General features: G+C 42.1%; 1 protein-coding gene across 3 annotated transcripts in view; it reads left to right on the top strand.

Moving 5' to 3' along the window:
* Positions 1-26,460, top strand: part of rbms3 (RNA binding motif, single stranded interacting protein) — a 275,251-nt gene that overhangs the window by 38,847 nt on the left and 209,944 nt on the right. For all 3 annotated transcript variants that reach the window (XM_041954710.1, XM_041954709.1, XM_041954711.1), the window contains exon 3: positions 23,086-23,310. In XM_041954710.1, the coding sequence (XP_041810644.1) occupies positions 23,086-23,310 (225 nt within the window). The remainder of the gene's footprint in view (positions 1-23,085; positions 23,311-26,460) is intronic.

Here is a 26,460-nt window from a genome sequence, read left to right as displayed (position 1 = left end):
CCTCTCCGTCCTCTCCCTCCCACTACCCATATTTCCATCAAGTAAACTTAAACTCTCGTGTCTGTATTCCCCTGAAGCATAGACGATGTAGGCATGTGTCCAAGGATTGCTACGATGTCACCGTCATATGGAAACACTGCACATACATGCGTGGTGGTGGCATCTCTTTAGATACTGTCGTATTAAATTTAATATGACAGTATTGCAAAATCTAAGTCGTGCCAGAACCTGATACCAGTGACGGTTACAAAACTGGCATACAGCCTACTCCTACTGACTACTACTACTATCTACTACTCTAGCAGCAGACAGCAGTGTTTTTGATGTATTATTTATGCCTTCTGTGAATGCTTGGTCTTTGTTGGTTCATGGGACATAATCATTCTGCTCTCTCTCTCTCTCTCTCTCTTTCCATATATATACAGTATATAATTGTTGTTTAATGGATTCATCTTAAACGAGTCATTGTGCTGTAAGATTATCCTTCAGTCTCCCCTCAGTGTTCTTTCTATTGTGCACTGGAGGCTTCCGGACAACAAAGAGTGCAAAATGAAATCTCATGTGCGTGTGGTCTCTTTAATGCCCGTGGGAGAACAGACATGTTTACCTATATGTCCGTTGAATATTCCAATAGTTAGCACAAAAAATCCATATGTGCTCACTGCCTGCTTCTGCATTAATTAGCCCTTTACCGGAGGAATCATTAATTACACTGGGATTATCATTTAACTATCCAGCAGACACATATACTAGGCGGAGAAAAATTTCCATATAGATACTCATTTTTTTTTTAGAGCAATAATAGAATTCCTTACAGCTGCCTGAAGCACATCCACTCTAAATTAGTCTGCCTGCTGCAGATGCTCTCTGTAAGTGATGTGGGGTATTATGCAGGGTATTACCAAAGTCCTCAGAGGTCGAACCCAGGTCCCAGAAATTTTGTGCGCGTATGTGTGCGCATTCATGTGTGGTATGCCTTCTCAGGTTTAGTATATTCATGCTTATATATGCTGAGCTCGCCGCCATATGTTTGTCAGGTGTCCTGTCTCTCAACACAAACCAGGCAAAGGTTTAATGCAAATTACCAACCATCAACAGCCAAGTATAACAGCATAAATATGTATCATGATCTCAATTGCAGTACCCCTTTGAAAAGAGAGTATCTTATGACTCCAAAGTTGAGGAGAAAAAAAAACAAAGTGATGCACTCCAAGTGTATACTTCTGTGAAACAGGCCAGGGATGTTTATATGGTTTTCATGCAGCGTGACCGGGGCTATTCGTTTCTGGTTGCTGGGAAGAAGCAGACCACGAAGCCTATTAAAAAGGAAGTTGGCCAATTAATTTAAGCCGGATATAGGATCTACTTGCCCACAAAGCACTACAGAAAAAAAAGTGCATTGAAGGAATAAAATGAAAAAGAAATGCACAGAAGGCACGTCTCCATTTTGGGGAGATTGAAGCATGTTTTATTCAGCCTGTTTCAGCAAGACTGTGAAAGAGACTGCCTAGATTAGCATAATGAAGCTTCCTATCAGATCCGATGAGCCTGTGATGTTTACAGTCGATCATTGATGGAATAACAACAAGCAGCAAGAACACAGGAATGCTGCTGTAAGGGTTTTCAAGACAAGGAAATTACTGAAATTCCAAGTTGTATCCCCTCATTTAGACAGGAGCATTTGATATCAGCCATAACTGTTATACTCACAGTGCAGAGGAAACATGTTGAAATAGTAATATGATTCAATACAGAAATAAGAAGTTTGTTCAGATAAAACTACTGTAATGATTAAACGGAGAGAGCCTGTGTTTTCCCTCTCTGTGTGTCTAATCTAGGTCACAATTGGATGGCTCATCCCTGCGCAGAAAGTAAATCCACCCAACGATCGCAGAAGGCCTTATCCTACTGTTTACAACAGGGCCGGGTCGATATCCACAGGAGGCGCTCAAATAAACAAACCATAAATGCCGGGGCTTCTGCTGGCCTCAGAGATTATGGCTGTAACAATGATTAATTTTAACAACCTAGCTAATTGCCTCCGAAACTTTAGTTAACAGCAAATATGATCTAGCCCTGGGTGCTTTTCTCTCCTGTAATGAAGAATAATGAGCAATGGAATTACTGCTGGCACTTTTTTTTTTGTTGGAGATTTGTAGAGAGCACTGAGGCCAGCAGGATGTGAGTCCGGGAATGAAGAGATAGACTCTATCTGTCTGTGCGTCTGTCTGTCTGGAAGGAAACGAGCGAGGAAGGAAGGAATAGAGACTTGTGTTTGGCATGAAATCAAATCTGAACCCCTTGATGAATGTGAGGGAGTTAGCCTTTCGCCTGCGTGTTTTGTATTAGCCTTTCTTTTTGATGCTCCGTTCTCTGCTGCTTGCATGCAGTGTGTCACATATCACCCTCTTAAGAGGCATCCAAGGAACCCTCAGCATTTTTCTGTCTTTGTTATGATGGATAAAGATATTGCCCCCCCCCCCCTTTTAAACTCCTACTCCTCTTCTTCTCTGTGTTTTCTGTCGTCCCTCTCTGTCTCGCCTTTCTTTCTCTCTCTCCCTCTCCCTGTGTGCCTGTGCGCATAAAAGTGTATAACACTAGTACTGCTATAGAAAGCAGCTTGGCCTTGAGCAGTGTCTGTGATTCGCCTTCAATCTTAGCTGTGCGCTGGAACACCACCTGAGGCTGGAGATGAGACCTCTCCACAAGTGGCAGAGCTTAAACGCCCTCTTTTATCTACACTATCTCTCCCCTAGTGAAGTGAGGAAGAGCAGGGAGGGAGGCAGGGAGGGCCGGCCTGATCCCTTCTAGCTGTAGTCACACAAAGAGATGTGCACATACTGTAAAGTGTGTGGTGTTTATGTGGAGGAGGAGACCTTCAGCATTGCCTGACAGCACAAGCATACTCTGCAGTCATTATAAGATCGTACACCTTGTGAAAAGAGCTCTGATTGATCTAATCTGTTTTCTTTTTTTTTTGCACCTTTTTCAGCTCAGCATTGAGTGTGTCTTTGTTCTTCCTCCTCACTTTCTCCACTTTCTGCTCTTTTATCAGTTGTTTGTAGGAGGAATGCACGGCATTGATATGGCCAGTGTGGACTTGTAAGGGATTAGTATTGTTATCACATTCCTCCTTCACCAAGGTGCAAAAAGTCCCTGACCTTTAATGTAATCACTCTAACCTACACTGTATCTGACACAGCATGAGCGTATCCTTCTCTGCCTGCAGTCCACAGGCACATTGGGAGTGTCAATAGATGTAATAAAACTTATTAGACAGTTGGATTGAATATGTACGTTGCACTCAAAACGCAGTCAATTTTGGGTCGCCTATGTAGACCTTAAATCCAACCCCCGTATTTTATTCAGTTTGCAGACTGAGAGGAGGAGTGTTCAGACGCAATTTTGTCATTAGCAACATACTTGCAAAACTTACATCTTGACCCTGTAGACCCTGTATTTCGTTTACCATCATAAGGTGAAAGACAAAAATTATCACATGGAGAGGTTTGCACAGATCAAAATTATGGTGGTGTAGTGCAATGATTTATTCTTTCCACACCTGTTTTCCCATTGATGACTGCATTGTATCAGGGAGTTCTTGTTCATCCAGATGTATTTTTTTTAGTATATTGTATTTTTGTGTTGCTTAATCCAAACCTTTATTGTTTCATGAGGCAGTTTTTGGAGAGTTTTGGTCAAAGGCACTATATTTAGGATGTTTGCTGGATGCATTTTGTAAGTTCATATTGGTGTGTACTTCCTTTCAACAATACAGTAGCTGCACTCCAAATGAGTCACACAGTCCTCACACTCCTCTGCACGGCCCTGTTTGCAAAGATGGCCTGGAGAGGGTTGTTGAACTTGAGGGCAAACCTTGAGGAAATACATGTGCGGAAGTGAAATATGCTTCATTGTGCTTGAGAAAAAATTACAGAAGTTAAACTACTTGATGGAGGTCAATAGTACTTATGGTAACATGGTTTTAAATGGATGATGAAGGTCTTTTCATATAAGTACACACTCAAGATACTTGCCTGCTCCTAAGTTTCTGAAGCTGCACTGAACGTAGATAAAAATATCTGATGTTAAATCAAATTATTTAACAATTACAACTTTATGTCTCTTCAACACATCATAAAAACAATTCAGACACTATTCAGTATTAAAATTGGCTTGTTTTGGCTGTGCACTCCATGGCTTACTAGTCTTCCTTGTTTCAATAAGCTAGTGGCAATTATTAGTGGTAGTAGTATCATAGTCGGATGTTAATGCAAAAAAGGCTACTTGGCTTCATATTGCCTTCTTCACTTATCACCATTAACCCTGCTTTATTGGTAGCATTACATCATTTTCCTTTAAAGATGTGTTTATGAATTGTGTATTACAGTGTTTATCCTTACACCTATCGACCAAAAGTAAGAATGTCCTTCAAGAAGAGTAAAAGCTCACTCTGTCAATTCAAGCAGTCAAGCAGACTGAAGCCTTGGATCTGCACAGTTCATTAAATGAATGGGAAAGAATACAAGCAGGCCAGACATGAATCCTCACTGCTTTGTGTCACTCTGTGTCTCATCAAATGAGGCATTCAAGAGAACAGTTGTCTTCAAAATAAAAGCAAGGAGAGCGATCAGGTTATCACCTCATTAATATGCTTCATTTTTAAAATGAGCGGACTGTATGAATGTGTCGCCATCCAACATTTAATTAATTTCAATCACCTAAGGGCATTGCGAGTCCACTTCTTTTTCAAGCATTTTGCTAAATGTCCATTTTTAGGCTATTTCACTCACTGTTTATCTCCCTTGCTTGCCCCTCGCTCTCTCTCGATCTTTGGTTATTAACATCTTTATCTTTGTAAAAGCACAGTGAGCCTCTTTATAATGATAACTTGTTGCTCTCATATTTAACCTCCTGAGAATGCAATAAAAGTGGTACTTTGTTGAATCCACATCTCTAGTATCTCTGATGGCTCCTCTGACTTTGAAATGGTGTTGCTTATTCTCACAACTCAATTTAGATCTTTTTTGGCCAGGGCTAATCAATTTATTAGCAGACCTTTATCAATTAATTGCAGATTGTATTGACTTCCACAATAATCCTGTTTACATGACTGACCAGTGAAAGATGTGGCCATGTTCTCTTAATAAACATTGATTGATAAGGATTGAGAGGTTATTTTGCAGCAAAATTTAATCAAGATAATTATGGTAATTGTGCTGCATTTAGGCGTTTTTTTTTTTTTTGTTTTTTTTTTTTGGGGGGGTCTTTTGATCAGCCATTCACCAGAGCAGACAGGAAAGAATAAAGTAATAAAAAGTCAACAAAAGGGCTAGTTTATTTTCAAAATGGAGGAGATAGAGCTTATTTGTATTAGAGCTGCACATTTCTAAAACTGACCAATTCTCATTATGATTCCCATCCCGCCAGCTCCAGTTGGCTGTCCTGTCCAGTCACGCAATGAATAGTGAAATTGACTCACATCCCACGGGAATCCCACAGGATTCCCTAAAAAATGTCAGCCTCCAGCAAAGACTGAACAACGGGAACGAGATCGCCTGAAAAAGTGTCTCGAGGAGACACTGGTGCCGTACATTTAGTCATGGATTTTCTCATTTAAATGCAGGTGAAACATAACCACCTCATGTTTTGATAAAAAAAAGGTTGAGTGGCAGCCTCAACAAATAATGCTCATCATCAGTTATTTCTTTATGAGCTTTCCATGACAGCAGAGGAGAAAAACCAATCGGCTTCGGTGAAGTGCTGCATGACTTGATGTCAGTCACAAGAATTTGATTTAGGCCAGAGGGTCCATGATAGTTGTGATAATGCAGGATGACCGTCACCTTCATCATTTGTAAAATGGCAGCCTGAACGCAAACCGAAGAGTAATAATGTTTTGTTATTTTTTTGTTTTTTTCCTTGTCCAGACCAAATGAACCAAATGCACATTTTCGGCAACTATTTATTCTGTGTTATTTGTTCTTATGGAGTTGCATTGCTCAAAACAGAACTGGTGCTTGTCAATCCTTAGTGTGGAGTTATAGAACCAGTTCTCATCGAAACACAAGCTTCTGTTCTTGTGGGTCCTCGTTTGTAATTAACGCTCATCTTGATGCCACCTCTCCTCCCAGTTTTGTCTCTGTGTCGTGCAAAGTGTGGTTCAAGGTTAGGAAAATACAGATAGCTAATCAACTAATATGACATCAAACCTGGAAATACTGAAAAAATATGTCAAATAATTTGTTTACTAAAGCTGAGTCTAATGATTGTGAGACAAAATCGTGATCACAATATTTAGCATCACAATGCATGAAGATAATCTTTTTCGACATACTTGTTCACCCCTTTTCTGCATTGTCATCAACAAGGGCTCGTTGTCAGTTTGTGTATTCCTGAAGAAATAAATGACAGCCTCAATTCCCCAATCTGCCTCTCAGGGCTTTAAACATGCAATGTATTGGATGGGCCATTGAATTCGGCCAGGAGCCTTGTAGAGGCCTGTGGGAGGAAACGGGAGCACATTAAAAGTGCTGATGAATCCAATCAGCCTGTTCGCAGGCATCCAACACAGATATGCCGTTGCACTAAGCAGCGCTACTCAAGGGCTTAATTAGAAGGATGCTTGTGTATTGTTTGTTTTCAGGCATTAGTAAAGTCTGTGTGTCCTGATAATGGAATTGGCTGGGAAATGGAATCGTTTGGCCCTGCCTTCATGCTGCTAGGCCTGATACTGCTTGTCAACACCATTGTTTCCTCACCCTCCTGTGGAGCCCCTATCGATGTCAGTGAAGGAAGACAGCTCTGCAGCAGCCAGCCAACCCCTCAGCCAGAGCACTCAGGTTCGCCTGTCAGCTAACAAGGCCCTCCATGCTGGAGGAAAGTCTTTTGTATTAGACTCTACCTCTAATTAGCAGTTACAGTCCTCCCCATACAGCCTAACACCTCAGATCATCCTGTCATTGCTTGTATGCAAACAGTTATTTCTCCTTTTTCAGTGCTTTGCACTACACCTCCATGCCTCGACGTCCTGACCTTTTACTCCCCTGAATAGCAGATGTGTGAGCAGCTACAGAGCACAGCAGGTAGTTTAAGAATTTTCTGAAATTTAAGTGCAGTGAGAGTAGTGATAATTCAGGATTAACATTCATGATATGCATATACAGTAGAGCTGGTTGAAATATATTTCAGTATAGCAGTTACTGTATGAGTTAAACACAATCACTTGATGTTTGATGCAATAAAATACTATGTTTGACTGTTATTTATAGGGGTGCACGATAGTTATCGGGCCAACTCAGACTTCTTCAGAGTTTCCGAAGAAGACTGTTCGCTGTTTATTCGTAACTAATGTTCCAAGCGAGTTCCAAAAGGGGGGAGAAATTGCATGAGTTTTAATACTTCAAACAATGGTCAGCCACCTGAAACATAACCACCGCTTTGACGGAGTCTGGAAAGCGTATGAGGACAGCCGGCCTGCTAAAGACGCTAACGTTAGCAAGGCAGCCGCAAAGAAGCCACCGGGACTGACACACGTCGGCGAGGCTTTCGAAAAGTCCAAGAAATTTGCCAAAGATGACCCACGGGCTAAGGTTATTGAAGATTTAATCATGGACATGATGGCGCTTGCCTTACTATGGACTGCCTTTTTTCAGTTTGTTTACATAGATAAGTCTAAGTAAGGGATAATGTATCTTTCTTCAGAATGACATAGAAGCCCGACGCGAAGCGGTGGGGTTTATTTCTCCATAGGAACCTGCTCACTATACAATATCCCGCTTAGAACACGGCTTACTACTAAAGCATTCAATAATGTGACATAAAATAGTGATTAAAACACATTTTATTGATTTAAAATGAGCCTACTCGTCTGTCACATCTCTCACTGCGCAGCGGCTCTGAAAGTAAACAGGTACGGTGTTTAGCAACCGCCTCTCACTGTGCGCCGCTGTTTTTGGTTTTGTTTGTGGTATTGATGTCATGATGTTAGGTATATGTGTGTGTTATGAAATATCATTAAAGGTGTGTTGTCTGTTTGACATACAGCTAGTTAGACTGCCACATGATGTAGTTCAAGTGAAAGGTAAAACTAACATTTCTTGTGTTTTTAACAACTGCCATCGTCTGTGAGCTATTTTTACATCAGTATTTACCTACATGACAGTGACAGTTCATGGCAGGTTACTTAGAAAGTCGACCTGCTGAGCCGCTTGGTACGGGAATAAGCGAAGCTAAGGAATCCTTTCACTGGGCGAGGCAGGAATTCAATCAGTCGGACTATGGGGCTAGGAAACTGCGCATCCGACACAGTTATGCTTCAGCACTTTTCAATTTGGGCTTGGCCTGCTTCAGCCTCCGGCCTGTAGCGTATCATTAATGAAAGTCACATTAGGCATCCCTGTCATCCTTAGTCATCCTGCTCAACCAGTAGGGGGTTTCATAGCTGTATGGGAGGCTAACGTTCAGTACTCTATCCAGTGCTACTCCTCAACTCTACCGCTGTCTGTTTGATACCTACCGGCTCTATCAAGGTCTAATGTGCCCTAGCTGCTGTGAAAGTGTCAACCTTGTGTGCTTGAGAAACCTTATAAAATACAGAAGATGCTGGAATTCCCATCATTTATTATCAATGTTTATTTAATTTTCTCCTGATTGATTTCTCTCCGATTTCTGTCATAAAAATAGCTGCCGCTGCTGCTGCCCTTTTCCTCGTCCTCTCCCCTGACCGAGCCCTTTCACTATTATCGTCTTAAATGATTCATGATGTTTATGCTGCTCTCTCCGTTGCTCAAGTGCTTTCTTGTGTGGTGTAGTAGAGGTCATGGATTCCTACATTTATACAGGGAAGATTAGACGGATGTCTTGGGTTTCCTCACATTGTGACCTTAGCCTTTACCCGAGTGCCTTTAGCCGTAGTCTGGCCTGGTCTCTCAGACCTTTGCTCTTCAGGGGGAGCTCTGTAGTGTGAGGGCCAGCTCATGTTGCTGTCATGTTGTGAGGTGCTGTGGCTCTAGCAAAGAGCCTTTTAGTGGACATATTAGGTAAAAACCATAGTAGTGAAAGTTAATGTGCCCTGTGGCTTCCCTGTCTTAAGGTAATTTGGCCACACAAGGTCATATACCAGAGCAAAAAGCACACACTGCATTTTCTGGGTGCTGTTTCTGACATGTGTCTGAACTCCCTTGTCAAATAGCTGCTGCTGACCTGTCAAGCAGTGATTCCCATAAACAGAATTTACTCTGTTCACACATACTGTCATTGTGTAAGCGCAGCAAAATACCAAACTGTGTGATGGCCCTGAAAAACAAGCAACAATGTGTTGCTTCTGTTCATTTTAGGGTGTAAATATGCTTGTCCAAATCCATGCTCTGTATGTATCCATGCAACATGTCCTTATCTGCTCTGTCTGACTGTTAATACCTCTTCATGTCACGTCAGTTTCTTTTGGCACTTTGACAGACTAACAACAACAGGAGTCCTGTTTTTGGGTCTGACTTTAGGGGCTCCTTGTTTCTCCCCGACTCTTAGCTTGACTTTGTTGTCTATATCATGTCACCACCCTTATCCCATGGCTCCATTTCCATACCCCAGCTGTCAAAAGAAATCACACTCATTTATCTGCCTGAGAGATAGGATGTGCAAAAAGAGGTCTGAGTGTGCATTGTGGTCTGATTTGGATGATACGGCGACATTTAAAAACAAGGAAACTCATAAAGGAGTCCAAAGCCTTGCGTTTATTTATCGTTGCTTGCTTCACATGGTGGCCTACACACATGCACACATTCACACATGGACGTCATCCCTGCTATGTATGTGGACTAGTAATTAAATTCAGTCTGGCAGCAGACTACTCCGCTCTCTCACAGCTTGAGAGGCTATATAAAACAGGGTGGGGAACATGTGGAAACTGTGATCCTCCATCTGCAGTTGCCTGAATGGCCTCTCTCAGCCCCAGAGGACACATGCTGCAGTAGGAGGATTTGTGTTGTGCAGTGCAGTGAAATGCATCTTGCCACTGCAAAGTCTGACCACCAAACATAAACCAAAACCTCAAATGATAGTTTCATTAGACCCCATGATCTTAAGGAAGACTTGCGGTGTGGATTCGGAAGTTATTACTGTTTTTTCTGACAGAATTACAGAGATTGATGGCTCAGACGAGCATAAATCATGAAGTTTCTCAAGCTGACTCAGTGTTCCTGGGTATACCCTCCCTGCTGTTTTCTGATTTATTGTTAGTTTGGCCATTTGCTGAATGTTGGTGAACACTCCAGTGTGCACCAAATCATTTGGCCCCAGAGAAATGACGACAGGAGCAGAAAGTGATGTTCATTAGTTGACACATCATTCTCCTCCACACCGCACATGACATGATGTTCACTTTACATGATCTGCCAACTGACTTATATGTTTGGGCAGTACGCTTGTCCAAATAGTGTTTTTTCAGTCCATGAGTAGAAATAAGTAACAAAGTGTAGTTACTGCAGTCTATACATTATCTTTGGCTGCTGTAATGCGTGTCCCTTGACATTTTGCCTCTCATATATCCTCTCATGCCCTGTGATTTGTGTTTTGCGACTGTTGTGATGTGCTCAGCATCCTGTCATTTGCTGTTCCAGAGGAGCATGTTGTCATGTGAGCCTGGTAGAGGGCAGGAGGCTGCGCTCTTGGTCTAGAGGACTGCCACTAACACCATAGCAAACATTCACATTCACTTTACACTCCACCACCGCAGGGCAGGCACATGAGTACTTGCAATTCATTAACTTAATTAATTACTGAATGCACACAAGTTCAAGTGCCACAGTTACTTCCTCACATTAGTGCTTCAAGGGCTTTTAATTGTGTCTTCCATAACTGACTAGTTGGATAGTGCAGTAAAGCTTAAGTTGTGAAAAAGAGACTAGGGACTGGTGCTTTGAAACACTGTTTTAACCAGAACATCAGTTCAATTCTTCACAGGCGCCTGTTTTCATGCTGAAGTGTTTTTGAGCAAATTATGAAATCTCTACCAGCACTTCTAAATGACTGATCTCGTTTTTTGCTGTGGAGGTTGACAGGAGAAAAAGTGAGTTTCCCCCTTGCAGACCAATGGAGCATTCCCAACAACAACAACAAAAAAAGGAAAAGCCACATTATGTGACAGGCTGTGGTGCATTGGTATCACAGTGCAGTCCTTTCAGTACAATGACAGCATAGCTGTCTGCTTCTCTCAGGGGGCCGAGAGCCACTGTTCCGACATGTCCCTGTGTCAACGGTCTGGAGGGGAGCTGGAATGTGTTCATGACTCTACATGCGTACCCTGTTACGCTTCGCTGGGGTGCAGAGTGGCGGGATCACTCTTTTTCTCACTGCAGTCGCTTACACCCTGTCTTTCATACATTGAACAGGTGAGATTGAGAGACGGTTGAGTAGGAGATGGAGCATGTGATTTGACGCATTGTGGAATCTTTCTCCACTTAAAAGGTGTTCATTGCCATGGTATATGAAGGCCCAATGTGGACACTTTTCATTGATAATAAAGGCTAGTAAAAGGAGTGTAAACACTTCTGTAAAGTGGCTTGCTCCTCAAATTCAGGAAAATTAAAATTCACACAATACCCATTCATTGCCTGTTTTTTGTAGAAATCCTGCAAAACATATTCAAAGGTAAAACCTAGCCTTTTTATGTCCTTCCCAAACATTTGAGGGCAAAGTTTCTCGAGTGTTTTCTTTGCCAGGGCCTCACGGTCACTTACTTGGTCCTTACCCAAGGCTGCAAATACAGAAAAAAGAAGGTGTTTGCATGTGTCCTCTAGAAGTTGTTTTACTTTGTGATTGCTGAGGGCAAACCTACACTCTTCCTACGCAAATAGGAAGATTATTATATAATTATAAAGGCTTGATCCAACTCTTAACTAGAGAAAAAAATTTACCTCCTTTACTCAACAGATAATTGTCTTTTCTTCTTTAGTGGAAATCAAAACAAAGCCCAAGGTTGAATAATGATCTGTGTTCAAAACGCCTTCTCACAGCAGTACTCTCAGGTTTTCAGCAAGTCATGCTGCGGAAGGCGGCCTCATATGGGAAACTTGCACAAAACTGTGTGCACATCTCAAAGCTATACAGTTTTCATCTGAGTGGAGAGCGAAGACTTTATTGAATTTAAAGAAAAATGATAACATCATGGGGAGACAGTGTGCAGAGAAAATAGACTTTTATCAAGAAGTGTTGTTATTGGAGGACTGCGGTGTTCGCTGACTTGGTTGCAACTTGGTTTGTTTTCTCGTGCTTTTGTCTTAATTCTTCATTTCCAGCCTCCACAGGGATCTAACAGAGACAACAAAACAAAAAAGAGATTTAAAGCAAGAGAGGAGAAAAGAGGAACTATGTAGAGGAGAATGACGTCTTCTGTCCGTCTTTTGACCCTGACCCTTTTTCGGTTGTCATTCATATGAGTAATGTGTGTTAGTGTGTGTGTGCGTGCATGCGTGCGTGCGTGCGTGCGTCTGCATGACATTTTTTTTAGGATGTATGTGTGGTTTCTTTTGAGTGTACTTTGTGCTCAGCAGCCCTTCGCCTGTTAAAAGGAGTATGACAGATGCCAGTTAAAGTATATACGCAAACAACTTTTACACTTAAGAGCTGCTTTTGCCCGTCTGCTTTTCTCCTTCATATAAGTCAACAACTTTTTTTCTCTGTTCCTGCACTACTGATGCACAGTGCGTGATGTCAGTGCCTGACAGATGTGCACGTTTGAAGGTGGCGTCAGGTTTCTTTGAGGTGGAAAGGGGGTACAGCCCTAGAAATAGCAACCGCAGGCAGCTGGGGTCCACGTCATCCTGAGAGATGCTGCAGCAACCTGGACCCATCTGGAGGGAACAGCAAGCCAAGGACACTGCAGAAGAAGAGGGAGGAGAGAGGAAGATACAATGCAAGGCCCTCCTGATTTGCCTTGTCGTTGGACGTTTGGAAAAACAGACTTCCTTTCTTTCTTTCAGCATTCAGACTCACAGAGAAGTCAGACTTAAACAGCTTCTGACAGACAAACTAGAGCCTGCCATGGAAGACTCTACATCACCTCAAAGCCATTCTAATCTCCTCTCATCTTACCACCCACCCCCGTCCCCGTCCCCGACCCCATCCTCTTCCTGTCTTCTGACTTTGGGCCGCTGGGACAGATGCATCAATGACAGGAACACAGCTAAACTTAAGTGCTGCCTTGTCCTGCTGCAAGCTGCACTGTGTAGATATCTGTGGTTTCTATGGTACCACCGCTCAATTTACTGTCAGTTTACATGGCTTATATGTTGGAATGATTGCAGAAAGGGCTGGGTGATGTGATATAAAATCTATATCAGGATAAAATATTGGATAATTACTGTAACTACTTTTCAGCCACGCTGTTGGCATGGCTCTAGAGATGGCAGTCATGGCTCTGACAGTCCAATGCTTCGGTCCAGACTGTCATATATCTCCACAATGATAAAAAGTTTTTTCATGAAACTTTGTTCAGGTGTTCGCCGTCCCCGGATGCTGAATCCCACAGACTATGGTGATGGACTGACTTTTCCTGTAGGGCCACCATCAGGTTCACGTTTGCTGTCTTGCTATCTTGCTATCTTGCTATCTCGACAACTTTTGGATATATTGCTGTGAAATTTGGTGCAGACGATCATGCCCCTCCAAATGTATTGCAAATTTAATGAATTAGAATTTCCAGAAAATCAGTAAAAGACAATGCAAATTTTCCAGTTGCATTTTTTGCTATGCAAAAATATAAATATGCATAACAATGGGTGGAAGGAAACACCCCCACTGTTACCTGTAAATTGCAGTATGAGTAATTAAAGATACTGTGTTGTTGGCTAATATGTCATTATTTATTGTTGCTATTGATATTTTTTGAAAAGTGCAATGCAAGTTTGAAATTCATAATGTTTAATGTCCAAAGCTACTTGCAGCTTTAAGTAGTTTGGACTTGTAAAGCTTTATGGAGCCTTTAAACTAACAGGATTCAGCAAGGAGTAGTTAGCAAATCAATTGAAAAACAAAAACAAATATCAACGATTGTTGTAGATTTAGTGTTAATTAAGGGCACTGTACACATGTTCTGCACTCTTTTACTGCAGCTTACTCTGACCATATGGACCACCTCTCACATAGCGATCATGTGTGGCTATTTCTGCTTTGTGTAGGTGTTGTTTTAATGGCACAGAGCTCCAAACAACACTTGGGATTTAGTGTGCTGGACTCAGAGGCCTCAGGCAATCAGAGGTATCCATCATCCCCATAGTTTATAGAGTGATGGAAGGAGAGAGAGAGAGAGAGACATAGAGAGAGAGAGAGAGAGAGAGAGAGAGATAGAAAGAGATAGAAAGAGGTGGAAAGACATACAGAGACAAAGAGAGACAGAGGCAAAGGGAGACAGTGATAGAGCGAGGCGAACAGACGAAGTGACAGAGCCAGAGAAGTGGGTGTATAAAAAGCATACATAAGAAGAGGGCTAAAATGTCAGTGTGAAAGCATTTGTCTGGAGGTGTGATCCACTCAGACGTATCTCTGCTGCCCCAGTGGGTAAACAGCTGTAATCATAGTTCAGCAGCCGACATTAACAGTCTGTCTCTATGCTGCTGTGAACAGGTTGAAGTACTGTGCATGACATCCTGGATTCCTGTAATTCAAAACATATATTTGGTGTTCTTAGTGTTTCAGTCAGTGGAAGCCTTGTTACAGTTTTGTCTTTTGTTGCGTTCAGTTCAGCTCACGTTTAGGTGGTCTACTTTACAGCTGTAAATTGGAACCATATATAATTCAATTTAGTGTAGGGCATTTTTCAGAATTGTACATTTTGAATTTTCCCAGTACCAAAGGTAACATCTTCAAATTAGTCCAAAGGACCAGATCCAAAGGAGACCTGTGGAAAATCTACCTGAATCTGACCTGTGTACATGTGCTTTCTTAATACAACATTGTGCCAGGAATAGTCAAACAGGGGTCCAAAATAGACCTAAGGACAGTTAGACCTGATCTAAAATGTGGTTGACCCCAACAGACGCCTGCCCTGGCAACAGCACAGCGTGCTACCCATTTGCAGCATCGGCAGTCAAAAACAGTAACAATAATTTTTTCTGAACTTAAATTTCCTTCTGCACTGATTGTGATTAGTCCGACTATGCCTGGATCCACTCAGGTCTTAGAAATATTTACACAAAGAGCTGCGGCAATATAACAGAGTAATGAAAGTAATTTGAATGCGTCCCAAACTGGGTCCCAGGTTGGTTCTCGGTTCCTAGAACTCGAGAGGTTCTGTGAAGACTCACTTGTTTTGTACAAGCAACAGTCCAAAACCTAGTGGTATTAAATTTACAGTGGTATGAAGCGGAGGCAGTCAGCACATTCTCACATCTGGGAAGCCTCAACCAGCAACTGTTTTTGTTTTGTGTTATTTTGTTTTTTTGCTCAACTTAAATGATCAATAAATCAAAATTATATATATATATATATATATATATATATATATATATATATATATATATATCAAACCAAAAATTAATAATTTTTCTTTCAATGGACTCATTCATGAATAGATGACGTTTGATCATGAGTTTCATGTCCTCTTCCATGGAGTGCGGCATTGGGCCTTCGCCCTCCCCCTGAAGTAACCCTGTGTAAATGTTTGTGGCCCCTCTCCACTGAGGGGGTGGATGCTGCTGCTTCTTGTTAGTCCAAGCATAGTGGGAGATGGAGGGAAGGTGGTGGGAAAGGGAACATGAGTACTTGGGTATCTGTTTTCCTTTTGTAGGTGTTATCGAAGTCAGGCCACTTCAATGAAGTGACTTTGTCTGTTAGTCAGATCACCCCCCATGTCTTTCCATTTGCTTCCCATAGGATGTCAAGATGCAAATTTGAGGCTCTACATCCGCTTCACAGCAGCAGCCCCCAGGCTCACGGTTCATCAGAGCATAAACATGTCAAGCCAAGGAAAATATTTGGAGAGAAGGATAACAGGCACAGAAAGTTGTGAGGTTTACTCAGAGCTCCAAGTGGGGAAAGGTCATATTGATGTTCGTCAAAGATCCTCAGAGGTCAAACACTCAGGAAACATCTTTTTGTCTGTCCTCTTTTTTGTGTCTCTCTATACGGACCTCTGCACCTCCACTTCACGTCCCATTCCCTGCTTTCCACACCTTGAAAGACTCAAAGCAGTATTTGCTATGAAAACAGGTTACTTAAAGGAGTAAACACTGTCTTTCTGAGCTGTAATACATAAGCAGTGTATTGTGCCACCTAACACCTTGAAATCGCGGTGCTTGAGGATGGGTACTCTGTGTATCCTGTCCATCTCTTGAGAGAAGAGCGGAGGCTCTTAACAGGTAGGGTCACAACAGTTTGTTTGGGGATTCCAGTCAATAGAGATTTCACAGTCACCTCGAGGTGGGTGCAGAAATCTTAACAGTATGCACCACACTCTAAACTTAGCACAGCTGACCCCACGTACAGTATTGTACTGCGTGTATGAGTGGCTGTCAGCCATCCTGCATATAATGTCACCCTCTGACCCAGTTGCCTTGGTTACCACCTACTCCGTGTCCGTCCAGACTCTCATCTTAGATCGCAGTGTTTTCAGAGTGTTTTCTTAGAGCGTTATTAGAAGAAGTGTAGAGGAAAAGAGGGAGAATGAGAGAGAGAGAGAGAAGCAGAGACGGAGTGTGTGGCGTTGGCCTTGCCAGCCCTCTCTGCTCTGGTGCTAGTGAGCGTGGAGGCACTGGGGCTAACTTCTCGCTCGCTCATTCATTCCCTTTTTCAACTGAGAGCAGCCCGAAACTTGTCAGACTTCCCACGCGCCGGAGTCCACACATGCCCTGCCACTGCGTTGCCTTGGTTACGCTTGAACTTGGTCCTCGAGTATTGGAGAAAGGATGAGGGTGGGTGGACAGAGGTGCCGTTTGGGACCGTAGGTGGAGCTGCTGATGACCCACAGAGACTGTTGTACCTCTGTCTGCTGCGCTTTGCCAGGAGTAACAGTCACAGCCTGCGTTCGGCAGCGGGAAGCTGACTTGCGTGAGGGGATGAGGACTGGCAAAGGAGAGCGACGGGTACAGAGAAGGCCATTTCACGCAACACAGCTTCCAGGATGTCAGTCATCAGGATGCCAAAGGAAAGCTGCATCTCTTTCATAGCCGGCCAAACGGAGCAACCAGGCGTGGAGGGCCCTCTAGAAGACAATATCCCCTAACTAATACCATCTGGGATGACTTTCCTGGTCCTTGTGCTGAAGCCGCTCACCCTTAAACCAGTCATTTCAAGCCTTCAGTGCAAAAATGCTTCAGCACTTCGTTATTTAGCCGTTTGCCGTCATGTTTTAGGGACCTCATTTTTGTTCATTTGATGGGTTTTGAATAGGGCTCTGCTTGTTTTACGCCAGTGCACTGGAGGTTGTCTGTTATTTTGAATGCGTTTTGTGTGAAATGGGAATATGGAGATGACACGGAAAGGAAAAGGGGCCTTTTTGGCAGCACTCCAGTCTCTTTGAAAAAAACAAAAAAAAGAAAAGCTGAGCCAAGATAAGACAGTAAGGCCAACAGGAAACCAGGACATTTGGATTTGGATCTGTGTTGTGGGAAATCACCATTTCTGCCCTGCAGTGCCCATGTACCCGACAACAGCTGTGGGGCACAGTGCCCTCAGGACGATCAGATATTCACACTACAGTGTTATCAAACGCATAGAGAAAGGAGAAAAAGCACAGGCAAACTATTTGTCATACTGTCAAGTATTACACCTAAAGATAAATGTTACACCTTAAGATAAAATTAGTAAACTTGTTCGGAAAAAATAACAAACGAATAACAAAAGACAATCTGTTACCTTAAGGCGTTTGATTCATCCTGCAAGAAAGTCAATATACCAAGCTGAAACCATAAAAGTGTGGAATTTCACAGAGCGCCATAAAGACATATTCCTGTTAAACTTTCTGTAATACAAAAGCAATCGGATGTCTCGGCAATAGGCCACACTTTGCTTCCTCAACACTTTACCCGAGTGTGTTTTTGTTCTATTGTGTCAGAGATTTCATGGTGGAAGCATTTCCTGGAAAGAAAGGAATTGTTCAGTATGACCATATTATTCCTTAGAGGGAACCTCATGGGGAGGTTTCATCATGGTTATGGGGTCACACAGTGTTCACAGAGAAATGACGCTTGCGAATGAGAGAGTAGTGTCTTTTTTTTTCTTTTTTTTTCTTTCTTTCAGTTCAGAATAGGCCATTTTAACTTTGTTTACTTCATCTCCAAGGACTTGACACCACCATTACCACCGAATCCAGGCTGGATTTAATTTACTGTATTCGAAAATAGCAATGCATTTGCAGTTCATCTGGCAAGTTAGTCATTTTATTTAATGATAATATATGAAATATGCATTAGTTTTCTGAATTAAAAAGTCCACCTGGGCAAGAAAAAAAAAACCTTTAGCTGACTGAGTTGAATTGAGGTTGACCTGTCGTTTGACACCTTCTAGTCCTGTGCATTATATACAGACACCATTTCCATATGAGGAGCAGGATGCACAACAGCTCTGTAATTCACAAAGGTCCATCCCCCTGACACCCTTAACCACGCAGTGTCACCAGGGAGAGAGAGGAGAGGGAAGGAAATCACTTAACCAGTGAAAAATGGGCTCAGGAGAGGTGCTATGCTCTGGTTCATCTCAGCGTATTAATGGAGCCACAACCTCCACTCACTTTTTCATAGCTGAAAGTGAAGCATTATCCCGCCTCGACTTGTATGTTTAGTAATAAATGGTGCCGATAACGTCCTGGCTTGCTGAAGCACTTACATTTTTCTTCCAGTATCAAGAAAATAATGCACATCCCTCCATTTGTGGCATGTATTATGATGTAAGGTTAACATGCTGTAAGAGATATTGATATGTGAAACGGCTGTGGAGCAAAGCAATGCAGCTGTTTTTAACATTTCAGGACACATTTATAACGGCTGACTGGTTACTCCATAAGCCTGGATAGCTTTTGAAATTATTCAATAGAGGTGCTGATGATACCTCGTTACCCGTACCAAACATTTTTCTTTTGGCAGTACCTTACCTCTAAGCAATATAAACATGTTTTTCTACAAACATTTGAATAAAAACAGCCAAATATCTGAAACATAAAACATAGCCGAAACACAAGCGGCTGCTCAAGAATTTTGCCTACATAAATACAGTCTACAATTAGCTAAATTAAGTTAACCTTCAGATCAAAGAATAAGCAAAGTATGAATCCAAGCAAGCATTTCATGCCACATTTTCATACTTGACGGTTTTTAATATACTGCACCTATTTCCTGCCTAGTTCTTTTACTCACCTTAAATAGATGCTATATAGATAGATAGATAAAGAGGCAGTCTTTGCTGCATTTCCGTGCTGCATTTGGAGCTGCAGCAGTGTCTGACACATTGCTCATTGAGGTGATTAAGAGCCTGAAATTCATACATCTTGTAATAATTCAGTCAAATCTGAACATGCAAACATTATGCACATATTATTAGATTCAATGTGATTCGATGTTATTGGTATCTCCGATCGCCATCATGATTTAATGTCCATAAATCAGCTTCGAAATTATAGGGAAAAAAAAGAAACGGTCCTTAGGACTCCAAGACTTGACTGAGAATCATCATGTTTTTAAGTTTTCTTCAGCAACATGGTAATCCAGTGGTAGTTACCTGTATGTCTATGGGTACATTACAATCAGCGACTGCTAATAGAATTTTTGTCTGAGGAGGGTCCAACAGTGTCAGAGTTTGAACAGCACAGCTTTACTTGTTGGATTAATTGTTGAGATAATGCCCTAACTTTAACCATCACGACCACTAAGTCTAACCTTTTCTTGCCAAAGTCTAAAACGAATTCTAACCTTATAAATCCTAAAACCAAATCTAGACCCTCAAATGTCCAAAAATATCCCCACTTTCAAAGGATGTTCTTGCTGCTAATGTTAGAAGTCATATCGTTCCTCACAAAGGAAGACAACACACACATACACAAAGGATGTGACTTGCTGTTGGTAAAAAACAACAACATTTTGTCTTCCTCACATCCCCCTTGGTAAATTTTGATCACATCAACTGCAGCACAAACAGAAGCATAAACACATGCATGCATTCACAAATACATGTAAACCAGCCAGTACGTACACACATCTGTTTGCCTGCATGTAAAACATTTCCCCTCGGAGGAGGAAAAGCCTTGTGTAACCAGATCCGATTGGCCCTTATATAAAATGGAGAAATATGGGCAGAGTGTAGCTCTCTGACGAGCCGCTGAAAGTCTGTGACATGAATCTGAGTCTGGGGACCAATCATGCATTCCAGCCGAGGAATGTCAAGACCCTTGGATCTCAGCCTCATGTTAAAACACAGCCCAGCCCCTGTGATATAAAGGGGCGCATATCTTGTCACTCATGCAGCATAGCAACCCAGCTGTAAAACATTTTCATCAATGACTCTTATCACATATGCATGAAACATATTTAAAAGTTATCTCCGTCTTGAGATAGGGTCTTTAACAAAACACCTCTGCATGGATGCATTGGTTTTAAATGTCTCGTCTTTGGCTGAATAATCCTCATTTATAAGGCCAGTGGAGTTGTTGCATTGCTTTGGGCAGCACTTAAACTCTATGAACTGGTGAATACTTGTGTTAAAGAAGTGGCTGTGGCCATGCAGCTTAATGTACCATACTTGGGGCTGTTCCTTCCCTTCTAGCTTTTACAGTGGCTGTATAATAGAGGGAGAACATCTCTATAGCACTCAGTAACTTGCGTCAGCGAGGCATAGCTCTAAATGCTGATGTGTTGTTAGTACAATATATCCTGCCTACACAAAGTTCTCAAATTTTGACCCTATGACTAAATCCGTCATTTAAAGCCTGAGAGAAAATAACAACTCAATGTGTTTGACAAAAGCCGGATAAAAGTACACAAACTTGCTTTTATTTTTCTTGCAACAGAAGGTTCCATTTTTGACACTGTTCAAAATGCGGTGATTCACAATCAGCGCTTCACATATTTGTCTGCTTTTTCTCAGAACCTGGGCTTTTATTACAGCAGTGGGCCTCTTTCATGCTCCTCTATGGACTCTACACTGTACTGTATAAATACATTTATCTTGCTTTGGGGGAAACGGCCTCCTCCTGTTTTATATTAACGTGAACCCTAAACCTGTCATTATATATTGTACGTATTAGGCGTACAATTTGGCTTACAGTATCCCCCTCTGGTTCTTTTGTGATGAAGAATATGAGACTGGCAAGCTTTCTAAGCACAGCTGTGAGTCTGTATTGCTGCCAGCGCTCTCCCTCTGTATCCCCTGTGTGGGATGGCCTCTGACCTCAGTGAAAATCCAACAGGGGCTAAAGTGGACTGTTAATGCTCACTAGTAATGTACAGCTGTGCTTCATTCAAGGTGGTTTGCTCTGCACATGATTCGGAAATGTAAATTAAATCAATGCCAAAATAGTCTTTAGATTGCATCATATTTCATGTTTTCACTTGCGGAGTAAAACCTGAATCAGAAGCAGCAAAAATAATCTAATATATATATATATATATGCCCGTATATATTTATATTTTTTGAAGATCTCTGTTTCATACACTAAGAATAATTATATTATTAAAATCCTCACTAATGATGATCGTCATGATTGAATTATCTGTAATTGTTTTGTTCACAGTATGTCAGAGGAGTGGAGAATGTGAGGTTTTGGTACCCCGTGTTTGTGTATTAAAATTTCTTATGTTTGCCAACCAACAGTCCAAAACCCAAAAGTTTCAATTTATTAACCTGCAAAACAGAGAAAATAAGCAAATGCTCAAATTTGGGAAGTTTAAACTTTAACTTTTTTTTTGGTCAATTGATTTTCTGTTGATCGGCAACCAAACGACTAATTGTCCCAGTAAATAGTATGTAGTTATATAGTACACTAGTATAAGATATGCAGTAATAGTACATGTGTTCAAGACTTGTGGTTTGAGTACTTTACAGTACTTTATGTTACGTTACAAAACATTTCACCACGGTCAATGAACAGAATTGTTTTCAAAAGGTATTTCAGTGCGGTCCTGTGAAGCCCATGCATCTCAAAAAATGTCATCTTTTCATGAGCTAAAGGCCAATTAAATATCTTTATCTGCTCATGTTCATGAAGGTCTGTGCGCTGCACAGAGCTTAGCCCAGTTTTCATACTTGTGACAATGCATTTCTCAGCTAATTGAACAGGTCTTTATATGATTTATTTTGCTTATGACGTACGTGAGTCAACACATAAAAACCTAATCCTTCAGGCTTTATGAAAAATTCAAACTCTAATGCAGTAAAAGCTGCTGCTTGGAGATGTGATGTAGGTTAAAACAAACTCTAAGTGACCAGAGTTTGCAGATACTATTGTATTTGCCCCCGGTCTTGTTACAGTTCGGCATGTGTGCCCTGCGTGTCCCGTATTTTTTTTTTTCCCCTGTGCTCCAGTGGCCATGACAGCCCAGGTAACCCATCTCAGAGCGGCATAAGCCAGCCTGTCAGCAGATTCAGCCCTGTGTTTCCTGGACCCTGTTGATACCCAATACATAATGCCACACTGGGAAGCCCATTGCCAGCCTGTAATCCAAGCATCTTATCAAACCAATCAGCACTTTTCCAGCAAGAACACTTCTCAACCGTGACAGAGGGGGGGTTTCACAACATCTGGCGCTCGGAGGAGAGAAAGGGAGGGAGAAAATGAGTTGAGGGTGAAAAGAAAGTGTGAGAACAATCTTGATGCTCTGGTATGGAGATTTTAGATCAACAGCACGTCCTGCTTTCTCTTGCGATGCAGGTCAGTGAGCGGGCAGTCAGTTGTCAGTACTTGCCCGCTGCAGACTGGAGGCTGCTTGCAGTTATGCTATTGATGTTCTGACGGTAACATTTGTCACTGCACCCTCTCACAGTCTCTCTCTTCTTCTCTGTCTCTCACCCACACTAACCTCTTTCCTTTCCCTGTCCCCCAACCTCCTGTTTCCTCTCTCCAATTCCCTTCCCCATTTCATTCCCGTCCTTCCTTCCCAACAGCCCAGTACAGCGGTGAGAGCTTACCACAGCAGTAAGACAGCAGCCATGAGTCCAAGCCTTGGCTCCAGTTGGACCACTGGTAGCACTGGTGGTCAGGGGGCAAGGAGCGGCCCCTCTTTTGCCCGTGGAAGTCTGCAGCATTACCTGTCCCACCAACAACAACACCCACATCACCACTCTCTTTCCACACACACGAGCTACGCCTACTGCCCGACCCACGCAGCTGTGAGTACAGCAGATTTCTTCTTTCTCCGTGTCACTCGATGTCTTTCGGCGTCTTATAGCTTGTGTGCTCTCATCTCTTATAGCTCGATTCCACCGGGCACGGCTGCGTCACGTTCCGGCTGCGACTTGGCTGCTGGAGCCTCAGGACAATACTTGCGGTTTCACCAGATGCACCACAGCGCGTTTGAGAAGTGTCCGAGATGTGGCTCTCTGCTCTGCTCCACAGAGAATATGCTACTAGTCTATTTTTGACAAAAGTTACGTCAAGAAACGCAGAGCAGATTTAGCCAGGCAGGAAGCATCTGCCAAAATTTTTCAAAATAAAACAACAACTTAACTACGTAGCCTAATTTCTCGTGGTAGAAGCACTAAAAATCTAAGAAAAATGACCAAAACAGCTAAATCTGAGCATGTCAACAAGCAAAAAGCTGCGCTTCTGAAACGCTCCCGGTGGGGTATGATGCCACATGGAGGCCGCAACAAGACGTGACATCATAGAGCTGTGCCCGGTGGAATTATCTGGTTAGAATACTTCTCTGCCCTCTCTGTCTTGCCTGTTATTTCTAATCACTCTCTCTCTCTGGTGTTTGTTAGTAGCTGTATCTATCAGGGAAGCTCTTATGCACACAGCAAATACTCTTTCTTTATCTCCCCCTCCTCCCACCCTGCCTCTTTCCATCTCTCCCTTTAATCTTTCCCTCTTTCCCACACTCATTCCTCTCAAGCCCTCGTTGTACATATCACTTCCTCCCACTATTTCTTTCTCCCTCCTTCCTCTGCTTTATCTCCTCCTATCACCATCTCTCCCGCTCTCTTCTCTGCAACTTAATTTGTTTTTCTTTTATCCATCTTCTGCATCGACAGTGCAATGAGAGACTAATTGAGGTAGAGACACTTTTGGACTGCTTCCCTTGTCATTATCCTTGGAATTAATTGCTGTTCTGCAATCCGTTTGATTTGACTTTATTGGTGCGATCTGGTTTTCTAATGTAACGTTTGGGGTGTGACTGGAACTCAGGCATGAGCCAAATTGAGGAATTTTATTGTCGTCATGTTGCTGTCACGGTCACAGAGCTGGAAACAAAGATTTGGAAGGTTTTTATTTCTCTGTATTTCCTCCTCTAATAAATGTATTTACAAGGCTTCACACCAAATCTTTTCCTCATTCTCTCTTATTTTCCATTACGACACTCTGATATTCTCTCATCTTACATATGCACCACTTCAGTTCCCAGCTGTCTATTTGCCAACATGTTGAGACTCCCCTGAAGCGCTTGCATGCAACGAGTGACGAAATTGGATTGGATTTAGATATGATAATCATCACTGTAGGTTGGCTCCTGGTGGCATGCAGCATTCCTTTTATGTCACTCCTGTGATATCAAAGCTAGCCTCTTTTTCGTAGGCAGGAAGGAAATTATCTTTCGAGTGCTCAACCTATTGTATTGTCACCATCACGAGCAAACACCATTACAACTGTCATCGCTTCTACCAACACCACCTAAGGCAAAGAGGCTCCTCGGTGGTTTAAACCGTGTTGCGCACAAACAGGAAGCAAAAATAGACGACATTCCACAAGACAGACATAAACGCTGTGGCTGTGGTTCCAGTTGCGGTGGGACACTGTCACATGTTTTTGGGAGCACAATGGTCCTTTCCATTCTTCCCTGCCACACCCCCGGGGAGCACAGTCATCACCATCAACATCCACACACACACACCGGACCCAGGAGTGTCTGAATTCTTTTCGTGCTGTTGACCTAACTGGGCTGGTTTTTCCAAGAGCTGAAGTAACATGAACCCACTTTTGTCCTCCTCAGACTAAGCATGGTCATTTGTTTTCTCAGTGCAAAACAAATCTGTCTAGACTGAACAATACGGACAAGAAATCCTTTTGAGATTATTTTGACAGATATTGAGATTGTCCTGATTTTAGCGGGAATGATAATTTTTACATTTCATTTTCACTGGAAAAAATATGTAAATAATGATGATGTGATATATATATATTTTTTCTGGTCCAAACAAGCATGTTCCCTTATGTCTGGAGAGTATGATTTGTGGGCCCGTGCATCTCTGTAGCACCACAATTCTTCATTTATAATGGTATGTTGTGAAATATACATGCACTCGGCTGTATTGCGATTTATAATATTTTGATTAATTTTTCAGCCCGACGCACTCGAAAATTACTCAGCTGTAGTTTCACCAAAAATACAGAAGCTGTGTTAAATAGGGATGAGTATTTCAGTACTTCAGTTATCTTATTTTAACAAGTAAAAAGTGTCCACAGCACTGAGTATTGAAAACTGGCATCATAAAGTTTATGATTTAGGCAGTCATGTGTAGCTTCTTGTTTTTAGACAACAGCTGGCAAACTGGCTTATTTTGGTTAATAAGACCAAAGCCTAGTTAAAGCAGTGAACTGGAGTAAGCACTCTTTTCACTGCAGTGTACTGTATATTCAGTGCACAGGGATGATTAGGTACTTATGCCAACTGTGCTCGACTCTCTCTTTTGCTGCTATGTCTGCTGCCACACCGCCCACCTGAAAGATATCGTATCACTTGCCACATCTGCTGCTCCTGTCACATTTCAAAAAGTCCCACCTCCACCTGAGCAACCACCTGTACCCTCTAAGTGTGCGTTTCTCTTGGGGTGAAGTCATTATTGTCACTTCCCACGTCCTGCTGTGCTAAGCTTGGTGCTTCTTTGTGGGGAGTGACAAGTCTTGACTCCAAAGATCAATGCTGTACGTACTACATTCACATACAGTACAGTAATAGACATTCCACATGAGTTGGCTGGCTGATGTCAGAAAAGGGTTTTGTGGAAAAAAAAAATGTGTATGGTACTGAATTTCAGGCATCATATGTGCACTATTAAATGATAACCAGCAAAATGATTGGAAGGATCTATAATACCCCAGTTTTAATTGTGGTGGTTTCCGACTTGTAAACTTGTCACTGTGCTTGATTATAGTGGACAGTATTATGGAAGTTGGACAGATTTATAAAGTAATTGAAATCATGACCTACAATTAACGACTTCTCATCCGCTATGATCTACTATCTATCAAGTCCAACATTACAAGGTGACGAGAACTTCATTTTCCACCTTGGAAACATAGCTGTAGTACGACCATTTATA

The sequence above is a fragment of the Chelmon rostratus genome, chromosome 16, assembly GCF_017976325.1.
Source record: "Chelmon rostratus isolate fCheRos1 chromosome 16, fCheRos1.pri, whole genome shotgun sequence".
In the NCBI taxonomy this organism is placed as follows: domain Eukaryota; kingdom Metazoa; phylum Chordata; class Actinopteri; order Chaetodontiformes; family Chaetodontidae; genus Chelmon; species Chelmon rostratus.
The sequence above is the reverse complement of the archived record's forward strand: the minus strand, read 5'-3'. Positions and strand labels throughout refer to the sequence as shown.